Source organism: Amphiura filiformis, chromosome 1 (assembly GCF_039555335.1).
Source record: "Amphiura filiformis chromosome 1, Afil_fr2py, whole genome shotgun sequence".
In the NCBI taxonomy this organism is placed as follows: Eukaryota; Metazoa; Echinodermata; class Ophiuroidea; order Amphilepidida; family Amphiuridae; genus Amphiura; species Amphiura filiformis.
In genome coordinates, this window is record NC_092628.1 from 46,781,161 (window position 1) to 46,805,866 (window position 24,706).

The 24,706-nt window shown below is 35.8% G+C and overlaps 1 protein-coding gene across 2 annotated transcripts; it reads left to right on the plus strand.

Annotated features, from left to right (window-relative positions):
• The first annotated feature begins 4,796 nt into the window (after positions 1 to 4,796).
• On the plus strand, positions 4,797 to 19,910 carry LOC140147892 (alpha-N-acetylneuraminide alpha-2,8-sialyltransferase-like). 2 transcript variants are annotated; one of them, XM_072169675.1, is made up of 9 exons: positions 4,797 to 4,883; positions 7,309 to 7,448; positions 8,011 to 8,097; positions 10,936 to 11,061; positions 15,791 to 15,941; positions 16,081 to 16,196; positions 17,783 to 17,872; positions 18,170 to 18,408; positions 19,578 to 19,910. In XM_072169675.1, exons 2-9 carry the CDS (start codon positions 7,324 to 7,326, stop codon positions 19,796 to 19,798), a joined length of 1,155 nt encoding a protein of 384 aa, XP_072025776.1. In that variant the 5' UTR covers positions 4,797 to 4,883; positions 7,309 to 7,323; the 3' UTR covers positions 19,799 to 19,910. The 2 variants fall into 2 exon arrangements, with proteins under 2 accessions (XP_072025776.1, XP_072025785.1); XM_072169684.1 differs by lacking the exon at positions 4,797 to 4,883 and having other exon boundaries at positions 7,258 to 7,448.
• Positions 19,911 to 24,706: the final 4,796 nt, after the last annotated feature.

A 24,706-nucleotide genomic window follows, 5' to 3' on the forward strand; every position in this document is an offset into this window, starting at 1 on the left:
CTGACCAAGTACGCCGCAATATTTGCTATGTCACGATAAACACTCTTCTAATGGATATGCTCTCTCTAGAGCTAAAGCGCTGTGGACGATTTAAGGGACCAAAATGTGAAATTTGACCTTTATGCCTATAACTAAGAACTGTATATCGGAGATAGGTCAAACTATACTTTATCTGAATCCTAATAATAAGAGGAAAACCATTAGATGGATTTTTATCCATATTTCAGTGCCACATTTTGACATTTGAGCCCTGCATTAGCGGCCATTTTTGTTTTATGCAAATTAGTATTTTTTACACTCTTCCTTTTTTTTGTGTGTGTGTCTTTTTAGAGATGTTATTCAGGAGGGTGTTTAGAGTCACTAGCAAGCAAAACATTGTCTAGGTGCACCCATTATTTTACTTGAATTTACTCGTCTAGAAGGTTGGTGGAATAGATAGTCTTTCAATAAATAGCAATAGTTTGTGGGCAGCTGCAACCGGGGGTGGCAAGATCTTAAAATTACCTTTAATGGTTTTTTCATAATTTGTGTGGGAATTTGTGCAGTACTTTCATATATCTGTAAAACTATGTGGTAAAACTATGTGGTACATTTAGTTAGAGAATAAAGGTATTGTTTTAAGCCGCTGGAGTGCATCTATCGACATCATTGTTTTAAGCGAAGTCGAGTTGTTTTACGCCGAAAATAATGATGCCGCGTGTTATATGAGACGATAGATGCACGACAGCGGCTTAAAACAATACATTTATTCTCATTCTTAAACACGTCAATTCAAAAAAAAAAATTTATCATAAATGTACCAAATTTTAATCAAATTAAATCCTACATTTTACAAGGAATTACCTAGGGCTTAGAATCGATCAGTCCGGTTGTTGCTATGCACCTCCGATTGGTTCAAATAGCGCGTACGAGTCAATCGCGTCGACACGCACGCGCTAAAGTGTGTGATATCGTGTCATATCACACGGGTAAGATCCAATAAGATTGCAAGAACATTTTCAAGTGTTTAAGAATGTTGCATATAAATATATGTTTGCATTTTGATGTTTTATATAAACACACTTGTATAAACATATTTGTATAAACATACTTGCATTATTTCTGTTCTGTTCTGGTGTTGCTGCTGACCAAAGTGTGTTTCAGTGCAGTACCATGGTATTTCAGTGTTCATTAGTGCAATTGTTTTGCTGCCTGAACACAGGGCCGGATTTACCTTTTGGGGGGCCCTGGGCCAGGCCAAAATTTGGAGGCCCCCCAAACGCACTGTGAGGAAGGCATGTGCACTCAAGTTTTGGTTTACAAATAGGGAGCGATTGGGCAGAAGCATTACATTAGATGGACAGATACATATTTTTGTTCCGAAAAAATTTCAATTTCAGACAATTTTAGCTCAAAATGAAGGTAAATGTTGCTATGTAAAGGGGCAGTGCGCGCTTCTCGCGCAAAATTTTACTACTTTACCATATTTTGGTCCAAAATATGGTGTTTTTTGGCTAAAAAGAAACATGCAGAGGGCAATTTGGGGGACCCCAAAATTTGGGGGCCCTGGGCCCGGGCCCATCTGGCCCAATGGTAAATCCGGCCCTGCCTGAACATTACTGAATGAAGTGACACTCATCTGATATACAGCATTAATGCTGTTTTTGAAAAATGCTAAGATAAGTGTGATCCTTAATCACCCTACGCCACTATGTGTTGCGTCCGACGAAATGTTGACAGAAAAAGAAGAAGAAGACAAAATAAAACTGCTGAAAAACAATAGTTTTGACTAACTAGATATGCTGCGGTCTAAAAAAAAGACCACAAAGTCCAGCTGTGACCTTGAAATGACCTCTGATGACCTTGAAATGGCCTTGGACAAAATTTCTACAGGAGCAAGAGCTGGAGTACTGCTACGATATGTCTACATGGCTTAAAAAGAAAACTGACAGACGTGAAGCATGAAAGCAACATACTAGCAAATCAGAGGATGATTTAAGGGATCTAAAATGAGCGTTGATTGGGTTTCGAAAGTATTTTTGTGGGACATAAGAGCACCTCAGACCTATCGAATTACATTCTGAATACGAAGCATGTCTTTCTGATATCAAATAATTTTCATTTTTGAAAATCACAATATAATACAAATTTTATGACAAATTATAAAAATTTGATATTTTTCAAATTTTGATATATAACAGTCCTCGAAGTAAATTATATAAATCTAATGATATATTCTTAAAGTGTATGTAGCAGGGAGGAAAAGCCGACGGTCAATTGAAAATTTTGACCTTTCATATTGAAGATATGGATTTTTCCCCAAAAGACCTAATTTCTTTTGGCGTTTTGGGAAAAAAATCCATATCTTCAATACGAAAGGTCAAAATTTTCAATTGATCGTCGGCTTTTCATCCCACCTACATACACTTTAAGTATAAATCATCAGATTTATAAAGTTTACTTCAAGTACTGTTAAATATCAAAAATATCAATTTTAATGATTTGCCATAAAATGTGTATTAAATTGCGAATTTCAAAAATCAAAATTATTTGATATCAGAATGGCATTCTTCGTATTCAGAATGCAATTCGATATGTCTGATGTGCTCTAATGTCCCACAATAAATACTGTCCAAACGTTCATACCCCAGCCCTTAAGCACTAGGGGGGGGCACTTCAATATGAAATGGTTATAGGGGTAGGGCTGACGCTTTCACAGTAAGGGGCATTCAGTGAGAGCCAAATGTAAAAGATTATGGGGTGATCACTCATTAGGTGAGAGTATGATTTTTGGCATTCGGTGAGAGCAAAATGTAAAAAATATGGGGTCATTGGGTGAGAGCCAAAACAGTGCCACAAAAACCTCGAACATTGGATCAAAATCAGTGATAAATGAAAGTTGCTGTTGATTTTGATACAGTAAATCACGAAGTTCTAATTAATAAACTTCCCAGCAAACACAAAACGTTTTTTAAAACGTTTTAACTAAGTTATATTTTGGGTTTTGGTTTAGGTAAAAACGTTTTAATAACATTAAAATGTCGGGTTATATAAAGGTCATGAAATCGTTTTAAAACGTTTTGTATGAAAACACACTACAACAATATTTTTAAAATGTTTTCGAAATGTCATTGTAAACTATTTTTGCAAACATTTCTGGCCAAATATTTTGTCAACACTTAAATAACATTATGTTAAAATATTTGCACCCAGCAAACACAGAAATGTTCTTAAAATGTTTTTTACAAAACGTTTTAATAACATTCAAATGTCGGGTTATATAAAGGTCGTGAAAACATGTTAAAAACGTTATTGTAAATATTTTGGGCAAACATTTTTTGCAAAATATTTTTTCAACCCCAAAATAACATTCTGTTTAGTATGATTTGTAACAAGTTTTCAAAATGTTTTTGGAATGTTATTAAAACGTTTTTATACCCTTTATATAACCCGACATTTAAATGTTTTCTGTAAAACATTTGTGTTTGCTGTGCAGTAAATTACCAACAAATGTTATTTAATGTTATGAAACCGTTTTATACCATTAATGTACCCTTTATATAACCCGACATTTAAACGTTTTCTGACAACCTTTTATAACCTTTTGCGAATGATGTCGAAAACGTTTTGTGTTTGCTGGGTTGCTGAATATGGTATTAAGGTTAACGAACTTGGTTTGTGTAAATCATACTTAAGTAATAGGGCTCAAGCTGTGCATGTTAATTCTTTTCTGTCAGATTTCAAAACTTAATACTGGAATTCCTCAAGGCTCAATCTTAGGTCCTCTGCTACTAATCATTCTTCAAACACATTGATTGCGCCTAAATGCAATTCTAATAGTGGTAAACGTATATTTATTATAAGAGCTGCAAACTTATGGAATAACTTACCACCATCATATCGTGTAAACCTTGATTTTTAGATTTATATCGTTCATGCACTTGAGATACATTTATTTTTTTTCACACTTATTATTGATGTTTTTGTATAAATTACTAAATATCATGTTATTTTGTAAATATTCTGTAAAAATGTTGTAAATATTATTGTATGAGGGCCTGCTTGAAAAGCAGTGCTTGCCACTGAAGTAGTTTAAATCCCTCAATAAAGATTTCACAAATCAAATCCCAAAGGTTATATAAATCTAGTAAATAATTTTGTAAATCAAAAATATGCAGCTATTATAATCAAACTGTGTAGACTCTCATTCATCTGGGTATGTTGAAATTAAGATTTAATTTAAATCTGGTCAACCAGACATACCTATTTTTGACGGACGAACCGACGTTGCGACTGAAACCTTCAGTCTTCAGCTGGGTTGTGATGCAAATGACCTAATGGATCATATAGGACATTCCTCCTCGATTGTCATCAATACCATCACAACCCAGCTGAAGACTGAAGGTTAGGTATGTCTGGTTGACCAGATTTGAATTAAATCTTAATTACAGCTATTATTATGTTTCTTTTTGGTTGTTGTTGCAATTTATCGGACACCAAACTCATTATTATTTCTGTAATCGCAAAGCTTCTAACAATTATTGACTTGATCAATAATAAAATGGAAATATTATGCTATTTTATTTGTAGCCTTTTATATTTATTCACAGTTTTGCACGTGAATTACATCAATAAACGTCTATTTTTCAATATATGTATGCGTGCAAGTTCAAAATAACAAGATTTGATTTTAAATCAATTACAACACCAGAAACATGTGTTTACATCCATTGTTAACGACAATCAATTTCCATAAACTTGTAAAAATCTGTCAATTTTGCATATTAATTAGTTATCGATTTATCCTTCATTCTGCCCTTATTACAAATACGAGTGCAAAATGAATGGGGTACTCGTCGTTTTTTCATGACATTGTTCTTAAATTTGGGCAAAAAGGACATAAGGTAAGTGGACTTTATATTGAAAAAACTAATAACTTTGTAAAATGATAAAGTAGTAGTATTTTACATGGGATGTAGTCAAAAACCATAGAGCCACGTTGGCTAGAATACTTTGGTCATATGTGTGAGAGAATTCAAACTGACAAATGCGTAATTGTGGATTTTGTTATTTTTCATGAACCCAGTATCACCGAAATGTACTTTTTGACCAAAACCATTTAAATGAAAGTTAGATTTCCACTAATAAAGTATTAGAATAATTTTATTACGTCATTACTGTTTTCATAAGACAAGAAATGAATATCTCAATTAAACCGCGATCGTGTTAAGGGAATGTTATAGCTTTTAAATGTTATTATGTTAAATAGAATACACGTAAAAGTGTTGATTCTTGGATTCGAATTCGTACCAAGAATCGTTGAACAGTTTCAAGTGTATTCTCTGACTTAAACTATTGATTAATATTAAAGGGGCATTTCATGATCCACAGCCTCATCCCCCCACTTTTCCCCAAAAAAGTTGAGATTTTTACACCACTGGATATCTCTGGCTACATAATGTTTATGTACTAAATATTTCTTGCAGATTAATTCGTTTAGAAAAAAAAGCGTTAAATTTGAATTTCGTTCTGGTATACCAGAACGAAATTACAACACATTGTCTATGGAGCAGTGTAATACACATAATCATGCATAACTCGCAAACGCAACATCGGAATCAACTGAAATTTTGGAAATAAGCTTTTTTCGTGGATATCTACTGAAAAATGTCATAAAAAGAGGATGCTAGGATCACGAAATCCTCCTTTAACAATAGGCCTATTATTACTTTCTGACACAGTGGATTCTTACATACAATCTACGAATGTTAGCGTTGATTTAAAATTTTTGTTCCATTTGGGGGTCGATGAAGGTGACAAGCTGTGATGATGCATGTGGTCTGCCGTCTGCTCTTCCTTTCCGCACTCACAAAGTGGGCTTTGGGTGAGGCCTCGATATGCATACTAGCCCTGAAGCGACCTACTCCTGTTCGCAGGCGGTTGAGTTTCACCCATGCATGGCGTGGCAAATCCGAGCCAGGGCTGGATTTCGACGTACTAGAGTATCTGGGATATTGCTCTTCAGGGGCGAAGACGACAACTGCCATCTCTGCTGCCATTCATTGCCAGTCCAATACATGGTCCCTTGCGTCTAACTGTTTAAGTGACCATTTAGTTATCTTTAATTAAATATGGAAAACGGGACCATCTGAAAAATAACTTTTTAGCTTAATAGCTTTATAGATTTATAGCTTTATAGCTATAAAGCTATTTGCTATAAATATAAAGCTATTAAAATAGCTTTATAGCTTCGTTATAGCTTTAAGTGCATGGCTATGAATTCGGGATATACAGTATTTTTTAATATTTAAATTGGTGTCAGACCTGTTAAAATGATACTATAATAATCCCCTAAAATGGCTTTCATTTTCACCGTTATTTGATAAACTGTGACATCTACCTTTTGAGAAATTATGATTTTATATAAAAAAAAGATTATGGGTTGCAGCAAAACCATCCTCGCCAAGTAATTAAGAATGTTCATGGTCTTGACCAACCAGGAGAATTACCTGAATATTGTGGTAATGTGGTAATGATAATGGTATTATTGTGTGGCGACCTCGTCTCGTCGATTTGAAGCTTCAGGATATAGGCCTAATTCACATTGAATCAAGCAGCGTGCATTACAGTTTGTAAGGGAGATTCCCGGAAAATCTGGTCCCGACTATACTTACTTTATTTGTACTTGCGAACACGTCGTTGTAAACCAATCTAACTTTTATCATATCAGTATATTGAGAATCGGGACTGGGTAATTTCAAGCCTAATAGTGTTTCTCCGGGACCATAAATCCAACATCAGGAATGGGCAATTCCATTTCAAATTCACACTCCCCCTGTGGAAGATTATGGAAATATCTTCCACAGGGGGAGTATGAGTTTTGAATCGAAAAGACAATTGGGTAACTTCTATTTAAAATACTTACTCCAGTTGTGGAAGATATAGAAAAATCATAATACAGGGGAGTATGGGTTTCAAAATGATTAACCCTGACTAATTACAATTGAAAAACATACTCCCTCTGTGGAAGATATTTCCAAAATCTTCCACAAGGGGAATGTGGATTTTAAATGGAATGGCCCAAAAGAAGTGGAGCAAGTTGCTCAGTATGACAACAAATTACGCTGATGTTTGAGAAAATAATTTGAAGCCGCCAGCCGGTCTTATTTCATTTAAATAGCGTATGGAATTTTGACAACAATTTTCATAATTATAGCCATTGTGTGCAGATGTAACGCATATGCATGCGAATTTACAACGGTTTTGTGGACGGCTCACGGTTAGATGGAAATGACTTAAAATATCATTAGCTTATTTTATTTTTTCCAGACATAATCGGTCACGATGTCTTTGCATAGGACTAAAATTTCTGTTATCTTCATGATAGCAATAATATGTTGCGTTTGGTTGGTTCTTCACATGGAGAGTTATCATATACAACCTGAAATAAAGTCCTATTCAGCAAGGGGGTAAGTATAATTTATTCCCGGCCCGGCACTCCGTGCATCCGCGGGTATTCATGCTCGTCAAAAATTTCGCGAAATAAGGGGTGTTTTCAGATGAAGAAACGCGATTCGCGAAACACACAAAAAAGGGGTGTTTTTTCAAACCACGTGTTCGCGAAATTGAAAAAAAAAGGGTTTTTTCATCGAGCAACTACGCGTTTCTGCCAGAAAAGGGTATATTAGAAATATCTTTCGCGTTTTAGCGGAAATAGGGGTATTGTCGAAGGGGAAATAATTCGCGAAATCGCTAAAAACTTCGCGAAATGAGATGTAAAAGGTGGTGTTTTTAAAGTTTACCGATAAGCATGAATACCCGCGGATATACGGAGTGCGGGGCCGGGGTATTATTAAGACAGTAACACTGACAGACAAGTGAGAGTGGAAAAGAGTAGTTTGAGATGCATTGAAAAGAAAAAAAGAATCTGGGGAATTGCGAGGAAAATATGTCATTCCATGCAATGGGTGAATGTGCAATGCATATCTTATTTTATTCTTACTTAAAAATATACTTTTCTATTCTTTTTAGGAGTCGCTGGCAACAAGGGCTTAGAAATGTGTTTCTGACTTTGAACAACTATAGATTTGACAGAAACTATCATGCCGCAACAGACGGGTAAGTGCACAGTCATGTTGGAGGAATCTTAGTTTTGCTAAACATTGTACTTTTGTGTAAAGATACTTTTTGTGCAAAGTAATTTCTCAGCAACCGCTACAAGGCGAGTGATCGCCTATAACAATCCTCACCACTCTTCGTCATGCATACATTCTCCCAGCCACATTTCCCTAACATAATATGAAATTAAAAGAAATGGAAATTTAGTTCGCCAGAGGCGGGGCTCGAACCCACGCTGCACTGCGCCGCTATCATGTATACAGTATCGACATATTATCACTAGCACCTTAGACCGCTCGGCCACAAGGACTTATTGATGTTATCGTAAAAATTCAAACACATAATCGCAACTCCATTACTTCAACATACCACGTGATAAGCAAAGACAGAAAACGTACCATGTTTTGGAATTTTATCTGCTTAAAACATTAATGTGTATTATAATAGAGCTACCAGTATTTATATTGTTGAATTCTTAAGCGCATACAGACAATTAATACGAGGGTACTATGATACACATAAATCGATTTTGATTTCGCCCACATGCTCTGCAGTACATCGCGTCAGTTGCGAGGAATGGAGCCCAGTCAGTCTACCATTTTTCTTGTATACGCGTTCGATGTTTTTATCATTTATTTAAAAAATCCACATTAGACCCCAATTTTCTTTTCAGGAAATAAAAGATTAGATTACCATAAAAAGGAAACAGTAATCTTTGGCGGGGTCTTTATGTAATTTTTACATAGAATTATATAGAAATTATATAGAAATATTTTGGCCTATATAAAATTGAAATAAAATTCTCTGCCTCTTAAACGACATCAAATGTGCCACAATTGGGTATCACGAATCGTTATATATGATGTGCGCTAAATTATTCATGACTTGCCCAACCTGGTAGTGTAAAGTGCTCCCCATAACATATGAATATTAAGCAATAACACAATGGCTAATTTAAATAAGAATGCGGCACATGCAAATGAGGGATTGCCCTCTCCAGGAATTGCTTCATGGTAATAACAATCATAATTCATTTGGTATTCTCGAGACTGTAGCTTCAGTGTGTGATGCATGCGTGATCAAAGGCAATGCATCTGGTGCGCGCAATGCAGCGCAGGGCAACATGTGCACAAAAAGTATCTTTACAAAAAATTTATTTCTGAACGGATGGGGTATGAACATTTTGGACAGTATATATTGTGGGACATTAGAGCACATCAGACATATCGGATTGCATTCTAAAAATCGAAGAATGTCCTTCTGATATCAAATCATTAAAAATTGATATTTTTGATATTTAGCAGTACTCGAAGTAAACTTTATAAATCTGATAATTTTTACTTAAAGTGTATGTAGGTGGGATGAAAAACCGACGATCAATTGAAAACAAAATTAGGCCTTTTTGGGAAAAAATCCATATCTTCAATATGAAAGGCCAAAATTTTCAATTGATCGTCGGCTTTTCCTCCCAGCTACATACACTTTAAGAATATATCATTAAATTTATAAAAATTTACTTCGAGGACTGTTATATATCAAAATGTGAAAAATATCAAATTTTAATAATTTGTCATAAAATTTGTATTAGATCGTGAATTTCAAAAAATGAAAATTATTTGATATCAGAAAGACATTCTTCGTATTCAGAATGCAATTCGATATGTCTGATGTGCTCTCATGTCCCACAAAAAATACTGTCGAAACGCTTAAAACACTCATTCCAGATCCCTTAAAAACGCTATTAAAACTGAATTGCAAAATAAAGTGGTCGATAGATGCAAACTCAAAACTGAAACTCGCGTTAACAATGACGATATTAAGCAGCTTTGCTATTATTTTGAAATGTGGTAGATGTGTTTACATATTTATATGTGCATGTTAGTAGAGAAAGAAATTGTTGTGAAAGGAACAAAGAAAGAAAATAAAGATTATTAATAAAAATAGGAGACATTACTTGCAGCAATGAGGTTTATAGTCGGAAAGCAATATAATAACATAATGAAAATATGCCTGTCTTCAGGGTCAGACGGCATTGTTGCATTGGCATCTATAGTAATTCAATATCTGGAAATTGACATTTATTAATCATGTTAATGTATCATTAAATGAACAATATATGCTGCAACCACTTAAGTTATTAAAGCACAGAATATCTGTGATTAAAGCCACTCATTGCACGCAGAACTGTCATGAAGGTGGTACTACACCCCCTGATAAATTTTGTGACTAATTTTGCATTTTTCTCAAAAAATAACTACACACTGGTAACAAAAGTTATTTATATTATATGGGCAAGGAATCCAATTACTTCACTGAAATTTCAGTGATTCAAGACAAGTGATTCATTATATGTTAAGAAATGAGGTACATTCTAGCGGAAGTACATTCTAGCGGTACATGTACCGCTTGGCTTGAGTCACTGAAATTCCAGTGTAGTAACTGGATTCCTTGCCCCTATAATATACATAACTTTTGTTACCAGTGTGTTTTATCAAGGGGTGTAGTACCACCTTAAAGTGCACTGCAGGCATTTTAAATTATTAAAGCCACTTATTGCATGCAGAGTTGTCATTAAGGGTATTGTAATTATAATAAATTATAATAGCTTGACAATTTATACTGTAATTGTCTCATATAAGCAATATCACTTAGGGAAAACCAATTGTGCATTTAAAAACCACTCAATGTACACGTGAAATATAAAGGCTCCTTCGAAAATCCAATTACTACAATTGAAAAAAATCGGCAGAATAAAGCAGCTTTTATTATTATTCTTATTCTTCTCCTTCTTATCATTATCAATATTATTATCAATATTATTATCATCATTCTCTGTAGGTACTTAATGAAAAGTTTAATGAAATATTCGTTGCCAAAAACTAGAGCGGATTTTTTTGCCCTGTTATTGAACGATACCAGTACTGCTTCTCAAAAGACGAATCGGACACTGCTACTTAAGTACAGGTATGTTATATATCATTGAGACCGTGCGCTCGGACACTACGAATTCCCAGGGTAGGAATTAAGGACTTCCCATCATGCACTATAAAAGCGTTATCACCAGACTGCCCTGCCACTTTACTTTTCAAATCCCATTGAACTCTGTGCAAAAGATGTTGTTTTAAAATTGTGTGTGTCATTATTACTTGGTCGATTTCAGAACAAAAGTGATGTGTGCATAAAGGATAATTCACACCTTCTGTAGCGATTACCCATCCAGGGGCGTAGCAAGCGGGTGGACAGGGTGGACGAAGTCCATGGGCCTGAGGGTTCAGGGGCTCCGAGCAAAAACGAAAATGAAAAAAAAAAGAGGCTTGAGGTTCAGATGGATGAAAGTAGAGCCTTCATGGCTGAAATTGTACCATACTTTCACTTAATTATACGTGAGTGCAGCGTTTTGTCAACACTAAAGCGGTAGGGTTGTTTGTCCTCCAGATCTTGATGGGCCCCTGAAAGAGTTGCCATAAGGCAGTTTAATAAAATTATACACCAAAATGATACTCTTCAAATTTAACATTTCGATCTTTGTGGTATTTACAATATTAGTAGCAAGAGGCCAATAGTTTTTCATGACTACTTGATTCACGAGAAGACATATGAATAATTTTCATAATGATCAAATGACCCGCGAAATCTGTATAACTAAGAATAAAGTTCATTACACATGTTACAGGTAGACTTAGGAGTCCTGTCCGTACGATGTAATTACAAGTACAAATATTTTCTATAGAAAATTAAACGGACTATAGCCCACAAATATCTGAATTTTCACTGCCATTGACAAATAATATTTTAATTGTTAATAGGGAATGATTCATATCCCCGGGATTTATGTATACTCACATTTAGTTACGATGATAAAAATATGGAATGACTTCCTCTTGCATTTTTTGAAAACTTCATAACCATACAGGGTGTAACAATAAAATTTGTACAATTGCATTTTGACTTCTCAGGAAAAAACTAAAAAAGTTATAGCACAAATGTTATATGCAATAAAATCAGTGATATCTTGGCTAATAGAAGACGTTTAGTTGGTTTCTTTACTAGTTTGGGTTCAAAAGTTATGTCCGATTAACTAAATCGTTCAGAAAACGTGTTGGGCGACTTTTGCCATGTTTGCGCATACCAAGTTTGAACCGCGTAGATATGCTTATCGTGCATTAAACATCAAGTAACTGACATAAAAGAATTATAAGTGGTGTTTGTTCATGAAAATAATATGATATTTCTTTAAAATCTATAAATGAAGCCGTGAAATTTCTTTCAAATTATCTTATAAATAAAGTAATTTCTCATATCCCTGAGATATCATTGGTAACACTGAGAACAGTCTTTGCATCCATAAGTACAAAACAATAAGATTTTGCTGTTCTAGATCTTCTAGCTGTTCTGGGGCGACCACTATTGCCAGCATTTCTGTTAACAAATTCTACATACTTCTCATAGTTATATGTAATGCCTTTATGGAAGACGTGAGTTTGGAAAATGAGCTATAAATAATCTTATGGTTTCTGCTTGACTCCATGTGCTACCGAATGTCACAACCATAAAAATACGCTCTTCCAACGTGAATTGAAGTTGTTGATCTGCAGCAGCCACGATTTTTAGTAAATGATGTTATTAAGTCAGTGCTTAGTTGTGACTTTCAAAAACTCAAGGAGATATTCTATTATGTAATCATTTCTACCACTTCGAATACCCTATTGTTTAAATCTATCTATCATAAGAGCATCGTCCAAATGGTCCATGGTTCAACTCTATTCTGTCACTTTTGTAACACTTAGACAAAAGTGGCCCAAGCGGTTTTAAGACTAGGTTACATAATTGGCCATATCTTCACTTGCATACCGTCGATTTTATTGGAATAAAGCTTAGCTGGTGGCTAAAGAAATTATCTTGATAGACATATAAATATCACCCCCAAAAATAAACGGCATACTTGTGTCATTCTATTTTCAAAATTGTACAAATTTTATTGTTACACCCTGTACATTTTGGCCAATGATTATGACTTTAGCAAGCATGGAAACATGAATTAATCAGAAGCAACAGCAAGTTCGTGCAACGTCATTTTTCGCCATTGCTATTTCGTTGCGTTAAATAGCTGTCAAAGTGTTTTGCTTATGGATACTATTCAGCAAACACCAAAATGTTTTTAAAACGTGATAATGCATGTGTTTTTGGTTTTAGTTAAAACATTTTGATGACATATCAATGTCGATTTATAAAAAATCATGAAAACTCTTTTTTAAAACGTGTTAGGCACAGAACCAAATTTGTTCGATCTTTGGATCGACCGTCGATGCTGCTGTGATGAGTGTTATTAACGAACTAACAATTAATTAATGAGAATTAATGCTAAATGTATATTGGTCAATATCAATTCATACTAAGATTCATATGTTATCACAATTAACAATAGTCAATTAATTGATTTCATAAATAATAAGGGTCGACCAAGCATCGATTGTCGATCGAACTAATTTGTTTCTATTGTCTTATACTGAAAAAACCTCCCATTTTAAACCAAAATTATGCTAGAGTAAAATATCATTTAGCAAACATTATGTGTACTTGAGCCTATCATGTTACAATGTTTTGCAGCAAGTTTTGAACAAAATGTTTTTTGAATGTTATTAAAAACTTTTATACCCTTGACCCTCACATACCCTTTAATCCGATATTTAACGTTTTCTGTGGTATATTTGTGTTTGCTGGGTAGTAATCGAACTAGGCATATTAAAGTATCTATTTTCATTTCGCTTTAAAAATTAAACAGGGTACTATGTATATGATAATGGGGTTTGTTTCTTGTTGTTCGAATAATATACACATGGCGATTTCCAAGGTATCCAACACCAAACCCTGTTTAGGTTATTTAGACAAATAGCATACATACAATAGAGGTTGTGCATATGACGTATCATACCATAAATATGGCGGATCGGACTTCATTCAACAAAAGCATGATATACCGTGACAGTTCGTCTCACACACATAATAAATGCACTACGATCAAATAGATTGATGACAACATTTGATTGAATGGACTCATTAGGAAATGAATTTGGAGAAAACCTTCTGTTAATAAAATACTATGCTGAGCCACCAGCCTGGGTGGCTCACGCTCCAGTAATTCCAGATGATTGAGCTCAGTAATACATCAAAGAATGTCTTCCAATTCATGAAAACAAATAAATAATCAGCTTATCGGATTAAACGCTTAGAGGGAAGGTCTTGTTGCTCAGCGAGTGTTTGTAATTATCAGAAGGTTTTCTCCAAATTCATTCTCTAATGTGCAGTGGACACCAGATCAAATCCTTTGTTTCGTGCCAATCGATAAAAGCATGAATGGCCTCTATTACCCGCAAAACTCAAATATCGCTAATCTGGACCGAATGCTTAGAGCAATAGATACAGCCAGTCGTATTTGCATATCAATACCGAGGAAATTGGGTTCGATGAGAGAAGATGAGAATCTTCTTCTCAGTGAGAGCGAATCACTGAGAGAAGACACAGCTTATTTTGCTCTGAGTTTGCTGTCTTTGTTTGCTACTTAGTTCAATTTGAACTTGCCTTCAATTTTTGACTTGAATTTGTTTTTAAACTACAGCATGTAGTTCTTGTTGTTTGCTTTATATTTTGTTGTCTGTCCCTGAAGAAGAGCAGTTTATCTGCTCGAAACTTCGGTTGTTTTTTGTCTGTTTGGTGTTGTTTGACTGCTATGTACACAGTGATCTTCATCACTTCCAGTGTACTGATTTCCTGACACTTTTGCCCGGAGGGGGGGCACTCAGCTATATTGGTGTACACATGCGTGAACAACGGTTTTAAAAACATCCCCTAAACAGGTTCTACCATGTTTTTCAAAATCACCCCCTTAACAGGTTTTTAGCGCGCTTCCCCCCCCCCAAAGTACCCCCCTAAACAGGTTCTGGTCAAAATTGGACCCCTTAGCAGGTTTTTATTAATATCAACAATGGCTAAAAAAGGAATTACCTTCTTGAGCTGGATAATGTTATCAGTCAATAACACAAATATCCGCAGGAAATAACCAAACATGACTTTTCAAGAAAAACATTCAGAAACCGGTCAGAAACAATTATCGGACTAATCCTCAGCTAAATCCCGGTGCAAAATATTTCTCGAGTCTCCCGCAAAATATTAAAATCTCAGCAGAGAAAATGCTAGCTGGCCTCCCGTGACTAGCCTCTGTCACATGCTGCTCGTTCTTACTTCGTCGACCAAGTAAAAACGATCGAGAAAGATCGAGCATGTGGTGGAGGCAATGGGTGGAAAATTCATCTCGTTTCATGCAGAAATGATCGCTATAGCTAGTATGGGGGACGGTCATCAATACACTGTATTGGATATAGCATACATGGAGGGCCGGGATGGGGCGCTGTATTATCATAACGATTGGTGCGATGCTAATTCTTAATTGGGAAAATGGAACTGGTAATGTTTGGCTATCGAACTTTGCCTACTTCTTATGCCTACATTTGCTGTTTTTGTCCCCCTGCGTACTGTCTAGTCTGCATATTTTACTTGTTTCCCCACATCAAGTTGGTGTACCTTGCTTTTTTTCTTTCTTATTAACAATAGTTTATGTTGTTTATATTCTTCAACTGCAGATACATGTAATAAAATAAAAATCCAAACGAATACTATTCCAATTCTTTCCGTGTAGGGAGGAATTCATTGAAGGAAGTACTACTGTTGGTTTGCCACAAAATATGTTCTGTACAAAAGAGAATACAAATATTGATCAGACGCTCGGCTTCTTATATTCTCTGGGTAGTGCAAAAATTACTCAAGATCTCTGGAACCTATTCCCGCAGGTAAAAATAACTAATCTTCAAATTTTAAAAACTGTATTTTAGCCGCAAATAAGTTTAATGTGCTGGAGTTACTATTAATATTGTGTTTATTTTGCTATGTATTGTATACTAACATATTTTGTCTTAAACTCTTTTCTAGACTTCACTCTTTAAAGATAAACGTCGATATAAGAAGTGCAATATTATTGGCAATAGCGGGATTCTATTCAATTCGAAATGCGGGAAACAAATAGACGATGCTGACTTCATATTAAGGTAATTATTTCACATTACCAGTGTTTAATCGCCCTTTTCCAAACAACGCAAGCGTACCAAGTATCTGGTTTAATTTCAATACTTTTAGCAATTATTGTAAACCCATACAGGTATCTGTTTCAAACCAATCTTGAGAGAATTATCCATAAAAGACTTTCTATATTTGGTTTACTTTTTCGTCCGGGTAGATCGTCCCTATGGTCATTCGCATGTAACGTATTACATCCCGTATATACAACATATATACACCCATCTGAACCTCTCGAAGGCATTCGAGTAATCTTATATCTAACAAAAAACTTGAAAGTAAAAGTAAGTTAGATCCTCAGCAGGGGCGTAGCCAGCCCTCTTTGTCAGGGTGGGCAAGGCTAAAAAAATGTCCCCCAAGTTAATAAATAAATAGATCGAAACAAGCATAGCGAGTGGAGCGACCACTGACGTGGGGTCCAGGGGCCCGCTTTAGGGCCCCTGGTGGGGGTCCAGGGGGCGAAGCCCCCGGAAGCTCATGGGTTTGGGGCATCTTTATACCATGAGGAGAAGCCTCATTGCATACATTTGTAACGTCAAGTTTATGTGAAAATTTTGCCATAAAAAATGTTAAGTTTTGATTTTAGAATTATCTGAAAGGAAACAAAAATGAATTTACAATGTAAGAACAGTTAAAATAAATAAAACTGATTATTCTTCACTATTACATTCACTTGAATTATTTCCCCCTTCTCCCCTTCGTTCTCTTTCCTTCTTCTTTACATTCTTCAATTTCATCCCCTTTCTCTCATTCCTTCCCCCTTCCATTAAATTACTTTCCAATTATTACTTCCCCTTCTGTTCCTTCAGTTTCCATTCTTTCTCTACACATCTTCTTCATATTCTTCAGTTTCTTCCCCTTTCTCTCATTCCTTCCCCCTTCCATTACACTCACTTAAATTACTTCCCCTCAAATCACTTTCCATTCCCTTCCTTAAATTCCCGGTCCTCCTTCATATTCTTCAATTTCTTCCCCTTTCTTACACTCCTTCCCCCTGTGCATGCATTGCTTCCCCACAATAAACATACAAGTTGTTGTTTTTTCCTCTTTTTCCTTCTTTCGTTCCCCTTTCCCTATTCCTTCACCCATCACTGTTAGGCTTCCCTTTTATTTTTTTCATTTCCCCTTTTTTATTTATTCAGAATTTTCTCTCTGTTGCTTTTCCTTCCCTCTGGACACTTTCTTTCCCCATTCCCTCTTCCTTTTCTCTTCTTTCCTTCCGCCTTCTCTCTTTTTTTCTTTCTTTTTCCCTTCTTTCTTTTTTTTTCCTTCTTTTCTTTTTTCTTCCCCCTTTCCTTTCTCTTTTTTTCCCTTCTTGCTTCAAATTTCCCCCCAGATTTTTCCAGGGTGGGCAAGTCGCCCACCCTGCCCACCCCTAGCTACGCCACTGATCCTCAGGCAAACCAAATATTGGGGTGTTCCTCAAGGCTGGATTTTTGGACCTCTGCTCCTTATTATGTACACCTGTACCGATAATTTGTTGCCATCGCACAAGAACCTTATTACCCTTTTAAACACTATTGATATGCTGTATATGTAACTTTACTTATTTTTAAAGATGTAATCTACCAATCTTGAAAGGATTCGAAGATGATGTTGGTATACACACTGATCTCGTGACAGCAAATCCGTCGATTTTCAGAGAAAGGTAAAGCAATAACAAAAATCAAAATAAGAGGATGCTACGTTGTTTCATCTGCAGTCCCAGAATAACACCATGGAAAAATAAGACCTTTGACATTGGCTCTACAGCACTATGTAGTGATCTAATGAAAAACTCTAAAAAAATGTGTCACTCCTGAAATCGTTTGAGTATTTATTAGAAGTGTAGTAGTACATCCATTACCATTGCCGCCCGAGACCTGCGACATAGAGACTTTTTGAAGCCCTTGACTAATAATTAGTCACAGGTATAATAATATCTTAACATTTTATTTACACGTAGGTTTGATAGTATATCAACCGATGCTAGCAAACGTGAATTCCTACAAACTTTAACCAATTATGATGGTGTTGTGTGGGTACCAGCACTTTCCGTATCTGCCACGTGGCGTCTCTCAGTTCAAGCTGCAAATTTGGCCGCATCTCAAGATAAAACGAAGGTGGCTTTCGGATACCCGGAGAATTTTTTAGCTGTGTGGCATATGTGGAAGGCATTGGGACATCAGACTCAGATAACGACGGGTAAGATCGAACACGCACAGAAAAAAAACACACCAGAAATTAACGAGTGGTAAAATATCAGAGCCGGAAGATATTGCACACTGGGGAAGTTTAGAGAAGGAATTTATTCATGAAATATGCCTATTCATCTTGGAAGTATTGCCTCGGTTAAGATTTCCTTTAAACTAATTGCCACTCAGTTAAGTTAAAATAATAGAGACATTGCGATTTCCAAACGTAGACATCGGACGTACGTTGATCTATTCTAAACCACTCTCCTGTATCGAAGCGAGGTCACGTATTTAGCTATTTTTGAAGATATTCCAAGTGCGAAATCGACGTAGATACATCGTTGAAAATGCACAAAATTTGTCCATTTCACAATATGTTAAAGACAGTCAAAGATAATAAACATACGAAGGAAAGTCTAATTATAATTATGATCCTTTTTGTTTGTAACAAATCATTATAATAAAGGTACAACGATGTGTTAAAAATGGACTAAATTTAAACGCAATATTCATACGCAGAGATTGCCCATTGAAATGTGTGTGATACTTTTCGTACAAAAAATGACATTGCGGTTTCCCATTTTGGATTCCAACGTAGAATAAAACGCAGATGCTACTTTGAAATATGCTGATTTTACCTCATGTCTAAGTCCATGCAACGCGCCCAATTTTCAGGACGAAAAAGTCTCATTTTGAAAGTAAAGTCATGATGTATGGATGTAGTGATCTTTAATCTACCAAAATATATGTTTTTGGGCAACTATAATATTTGGGGAGTACAAAAAAACCAATTAAGTTTAATCAGCATGTAGGTCAAAATTTTAGTCAAAATCAAAAGCGGCCTGTTTGAATTAGGCAGAGACTCAGCTTACTGTTATTTTTTCAATCACTATGCCCTCTATCGACCTAGATTAGATTAGATCAAATATTATAGTCTTCATTCCAGCTTGTTCTCCTTCGTGACGAATGAGCACCATCCAGTTTGGAACCAAGACTAGCAATATTTAACACCGTATTAACGTACGTAAAAACGTACGTTCCACGTGCTGCGTTTGGAACATCGCAATCTCTCTATTGTCTCGATCTTTAGTGGCAGCAACACCCTTTGAGGTGTGCAGGTCAGCTAAACTTACTACTGAAACCGAATTACCAACAATTACGTTCTTATTTTCTTTTCAGGATTCTACATGACAACATCTTTGTTGAATATTTGTGAAGAGACCCATCTATATGGATTTTGGCCATTTGCTGAGACTGCAGACGGTGCTCATGTACCCTATCATTACTATGATTCGGATTCACCAACTTTACACTATCATGATTCAGATAACGAATTTAAAATATTATGGGCACTCCATCAGTTAAACTTGCTAACCCTTCATGTTGGTCCCTGCTCTTGATCAGTGGCGTAGCTAGGAGGGAGTTGGGGGTAAGGGAGGGTATGTGCCCTGAGCGCCGTAGGGAGTGCAAAATATACAAATTTATCTATACCTAAGCGGTGAAAGTACAATTAATTTCAACATAAATAGTCATCTGAAGGATTATTTAAGATCAAATTAATATCCGCGCGCAATTGTTACAGGAATTGGGAGGGCGTCATTCCCTTGGGCGCCATACCACTAGCTACGCCCCCGGGGAGGGGCTTTCGTACCGCGAAATGTGGACATGTTGCCTGTGGGGTCGACGCTAAGTCAGGTTTGCTCACAAATCGCTCAAAAATAGCGAGTAACTTCGCGCGTAACTGTGAGCGATGTCGCCAGGTCTGAACGCTGTACCGGCGTCAGCTGAATTCAAGTACGTTTAGATGGCACAGGCATGGAACATTCCATTATCTGTGTTTATTAATCTATGGGGCACAAATGACCATACGGGTATGCTCCCCGGAAAGACCACCCTTTTTGGAATTCGCAGCTCCGAAAGGAACTAGGTGGTAAGAACCACACACACCACACATGAGTAACACACTGCCATCACAGGTGCAACCAAACTGGTACGTTAAGAGTCAACTAACAATCACACCACGGAGTCCCACTCAGATTGTTTTGATCTCTTGGATCTCCTAACTTCATGAAACAATACCAAAATGTGCAAGAATGTGCCTTTATTTTCTTCACACGATTTCTTAATGTTAATAACCAGCACTCAACAGTAGAGTTAGGACCTTTGATTTATTTTGCGAAAGGTACGAATTGTGGGGTCATCATGTGCAGAGCGCAGTGGTAGTACATTGATGTCGATTGATAACTGGACACAGTCAATCCACTCTTAACTTCGCGAATGTTAGCAGTTTGTGCGATGAAGGTTGGCGGAATACTAGTAGTCTTTCAATTAATAGCAATATTAACATGGGCAGGTTGCCCGATCTTAAAATACCTTTAATGATCTTTGTATAGTGTAATTAATGGGGAATTTGTGCAATTCTTTCATATTTATTATCTTTATAATATTTACCCAATTTTGGCAGCGTTTGCATGAAAAGTATATTTGCATTTTGCAGTTTGCATGTTTTATATATTTATTACATTTGTATAATTGTGATGGTTTTAAACTATTATGCAGGCATATCAGCAGTTTAACTGTCTCGTGGTTTTTAATAAATCTTATTAAATAAGAGTTTGAAAATATGTCTCGTCGGCCTTGGTTGGGCCTCATGTGTCATGGTTGGGCCTCATGTGTCTTTTGTGAAGTGTGATACAAATGACATGCTAGGAAGAATATTGTTTGTGCCATATTTTCACCGGGCCAAATATATTGGTAGAGAGGCTACATCGGTCTGTCTGCTCGATTTTTGTGCAACATTTTGGAAAACGTTCCATTTTGTGTTAAAATGTTTCAACACACTCTGATCTTTTCATTTCCCTCTCCTGGCATTTCTAAAAGTGATGTGGGCTGAGATATTTCGGTTGAAAAATGCAGTATTTGTGATTTTCCCCAATATAGGTATATATAACTTCGAAAGTAAATTAAGTATGAACTTCATATTTGCTGTTGAGAATACATGCCACATGTTTTTGCATTATTCGTTAACGAAAAAATTGCATCTTTATATCTTGAGACAAGTTCTTTTTGGAAATGCATTATTATGATGATTTTTCTCAATGTTGACAAAAAAGTCAAAATGGTCAAAATGGAATTTTTAAACGAATTTAAGATATTTGAAATGAAAAGTATACCAATACATTGATATGAATGTGTACATCAAAGAAGTCAATATGACAACTTCTAGAAAGCAAAGGTTTTGCCTCTTGCAAATCAAAGGTCTACGTAAAATTCGACTGAATTTTGGTAAAAAATATAAAATCATGAAAAAAGCATATTGTAACCCAAATTTGGCCTCAATAATTTGTCATGAAATTTGTATTATATCGCGAATTTAAAAAAAAATCAAAATTGAATACATGAATCCAAAACCCACCCAAGTCCATGGGAAGTGATTTTGAGAAAAAAACCTGTGTATCATTTTAATTCCTTCAGTTAGATTTACCTGGTCAATATGGTAAGTTGTACGTGCAAATGGGTGGGTTAAACTGTATTAGGTATGACGATTAGCATTTCAGGGACTTCGTGGGGTTCATTTTAAATTCTGGACTTGGGTGGTTTTTTGAATCATATACTAAGACAATAATGTTGGAATGAGATTACCACTAGTAAGATAATACAAAATAAAGCACACAGTTATGTGTAATGTTGATAAGCATTCTGCCATGTAATATAAAGCCCCCTGACAAAAAAATGAAAGAAAAGGTGCCCCTCTGACAACAAATGAAAGAGAAAATCAGGAGGGCAAAGGAAAAGAAAAAGGGCAAGGAGTCCCTTTTCTAGCAGATTTCAGGGCCAAAATAGTGTAAAATACAAACATTTTCCGCGCTACGCGAGCACATTGTAACAATAAAGCCCTTTTTAGCCGGACAATGGGCGAAAATAGTGTAAAATACCATTTTTTTCGCGCTACGCGCGCACATCATCACAATAAGACCCTTTTCGGGAAGCTCAAAGACATACAGTCTCTATGTATTGTATGATGCAACTGCAATTTTTTTCGTCTGTGCCCCCAAAATTTTATTTTGCCCCCCCCCGACCAAGAAAGCTGGCTTCGCCCCTGCTTGAAACCCAATTTGTGCCAGATGTTCTATAGACGAATCCAACGAGCCAAGTCATGGTCAGGATTTGGTCGGACATCTTTGGGTAGCCGCTAGCACCAACCTGGTGTTTTGAGCGTCCAATTGTGCAAATAAAAGCCGCCTAACACCTAGAGAAGATGCAAGGACGAGGAGGGTTAATAAAATAATATATATAATAGAGATAATTCCGTAGGTAATCCCATCGCATCTATTCATACATAGTCCTTTTGTTCGCAAGTACATCAATGCATAGATACCGCGTGTAGTTAATCCCATTATTATGTATTAAGGTGTAAAACGGGTGATGGAATGCAGTTTAAAATTTCCGCCAAGGCCGAATCATTTCACATTTTGAGTGCATTGTAGCCGACGGCTACCCAACTAAAGGCTGCTAGTCAGGTGTAGGAATGCGTGTATTTGGATTCGTCTATAGATTGGGTTGTTTGATGTTTTCCGTATGTTAATTTATATATTATCCTATTTGTCTCTTTTGTGCTACAAATAACATAACATAACATAACATAACATAACATAACATAACATAACATAACATAACATAATAGTAGTGGTGGGTTAAAGAATGATGACGCTTCAAATTTCTTAGGGAACCAGCTTGTTTGATGCAGTATGATCTCCTGAGCATTTTGACATCTTTTTCATCCAAATCAGCCAAAAAATGAGAAGGTGCCGGCCAAAACAAGTATTTAGACAGGGGTCTAAAAATCAATATTTTCATCAACAATCATAAATTATATGGCTGATTCTGTTAAAGTTGGTATTGATTTGTATGTAATTGATGTTTAGAATTCCATTTTTGAAAGTTGCATAAAAATTGGAGTTGTCGTTTTCTTAAAATGGCCATATTACGTGAACCTGTCGCCAACCTGATAAACTGGGCATCTAAATATGGAACAAGAAACCCCTTACATATGTAGATGTACTCAAGCAAGATACCGGACTCGACGGCGATGCAGGACAGGACGATATGGAAAGCTGTCGTGGTTCGGAAAAACCACCCGAAATAAGCAAGTAAGCAAGCAATGTTAATTAATTCGAGAGTTATGAATATAATTAGGTGCAGATATGGCTTTCTTGCATGAGAAACTGATCTTTTATGGATGCAAGAAGTCGTATCTGCAACATACTACTTTCTTGACAGGAAATCAGATATGCAGATACGCCATTTTCTTTCTGTAATAATACAGATTGAATGAAATCAGAAAATTAAATATTTGGTTATGCTTAAGGGCTGGGGTATGAACGTTTGGACAGTATTTATTTTGGGACATCAGAGCACATCAGACATATCGAATTGCATTCTGAATACGAAGAATGTCATTCTGATATCAAATAATTTTGATTTTTGAAATTCGCAATTTAATACACATTTTATGGCAAATCATTAAAATTGATATTTTTGATATTTAACAGTACTTGAAGTAAACTTTATAAATCTGATGATTTATACTTAAAGTGTATGTAGGTGGGATGAAAAGCCGACGATCAATTGAAAATTTTGACCTGTCGTATTGAAGATATGGATTTTTTTTCCCAAAACACCAAAAAAATTAGGTCTTTTGGGAAAAAATCCATATCTTCAATATGAAAGGTCAAAATTTTCAATTGACCGTCGGCTTTTCCTCCCTGCTACATACACTTTAAGAATATATCATTAGATTTATATAATTAACTACGAGTACTGTTATATATCAAAAATTTGAAAAATATCAAATTTTTATAATTTGTCATAAAATTATATTGTGATTTTCAAAAATGAAAATTATTTGATATCAGAAAGACATGCTTCGTATTCAGAATGCAATTCGATAGGTCCGAGGTGCTCTCATGTCCCACAAAAAATACTGTCGAAACGCAATAAACGCTCATTTTAGATCCCTTAATTAAAAGGGCATTTCGTGATCCACAGCATCATCCTCCCACTTTTCTAAAAAAAAGTTTCTTGCAGATTAATTCGTTTAGCAAAGATATCGTGAAATTTGAATTTCGTTCTGGTATACCAGAACGAAATTATAACACATTGTCTATGGAGCAGTGTAATACACATAATCATGCATAGCATAACTCACAAACGCAAAATCGGAATCAACTGAAATTTTGGGAATAAGCTTTTTTCGTGGATATCTACTGAAACATGTCATAAAAAGAGGATGCTAGGATCCCGAAATA

What these genes read in the sequence shown, in the direction of transcription:
- LOC140147892 (XM_072169675.1), top strand. Translation starts at nt 7,324, where the DNA reads ATGTCTTTGCATAGGACTAAAATTTCTGTTATCTTCATGATAGCAATA. An exon ending in TCTGGAACCTATTCCCGCAG is followed by an intron (nt 15,942 to 16,080) that starts GTAAAAATAACT and finishes ACTCTTTTCTAG; the next exon opens with ACTTCACTCTTTAAAGATAA. An exon ending in TCAGACTCAGATAACGACGG is followed by an intron (nt 18,409 to 19,577) that starts GTAAGATCGAAC and finishes TTTTCTTTTCAG; the next exon opens with GATTCTACATGACAACATCT.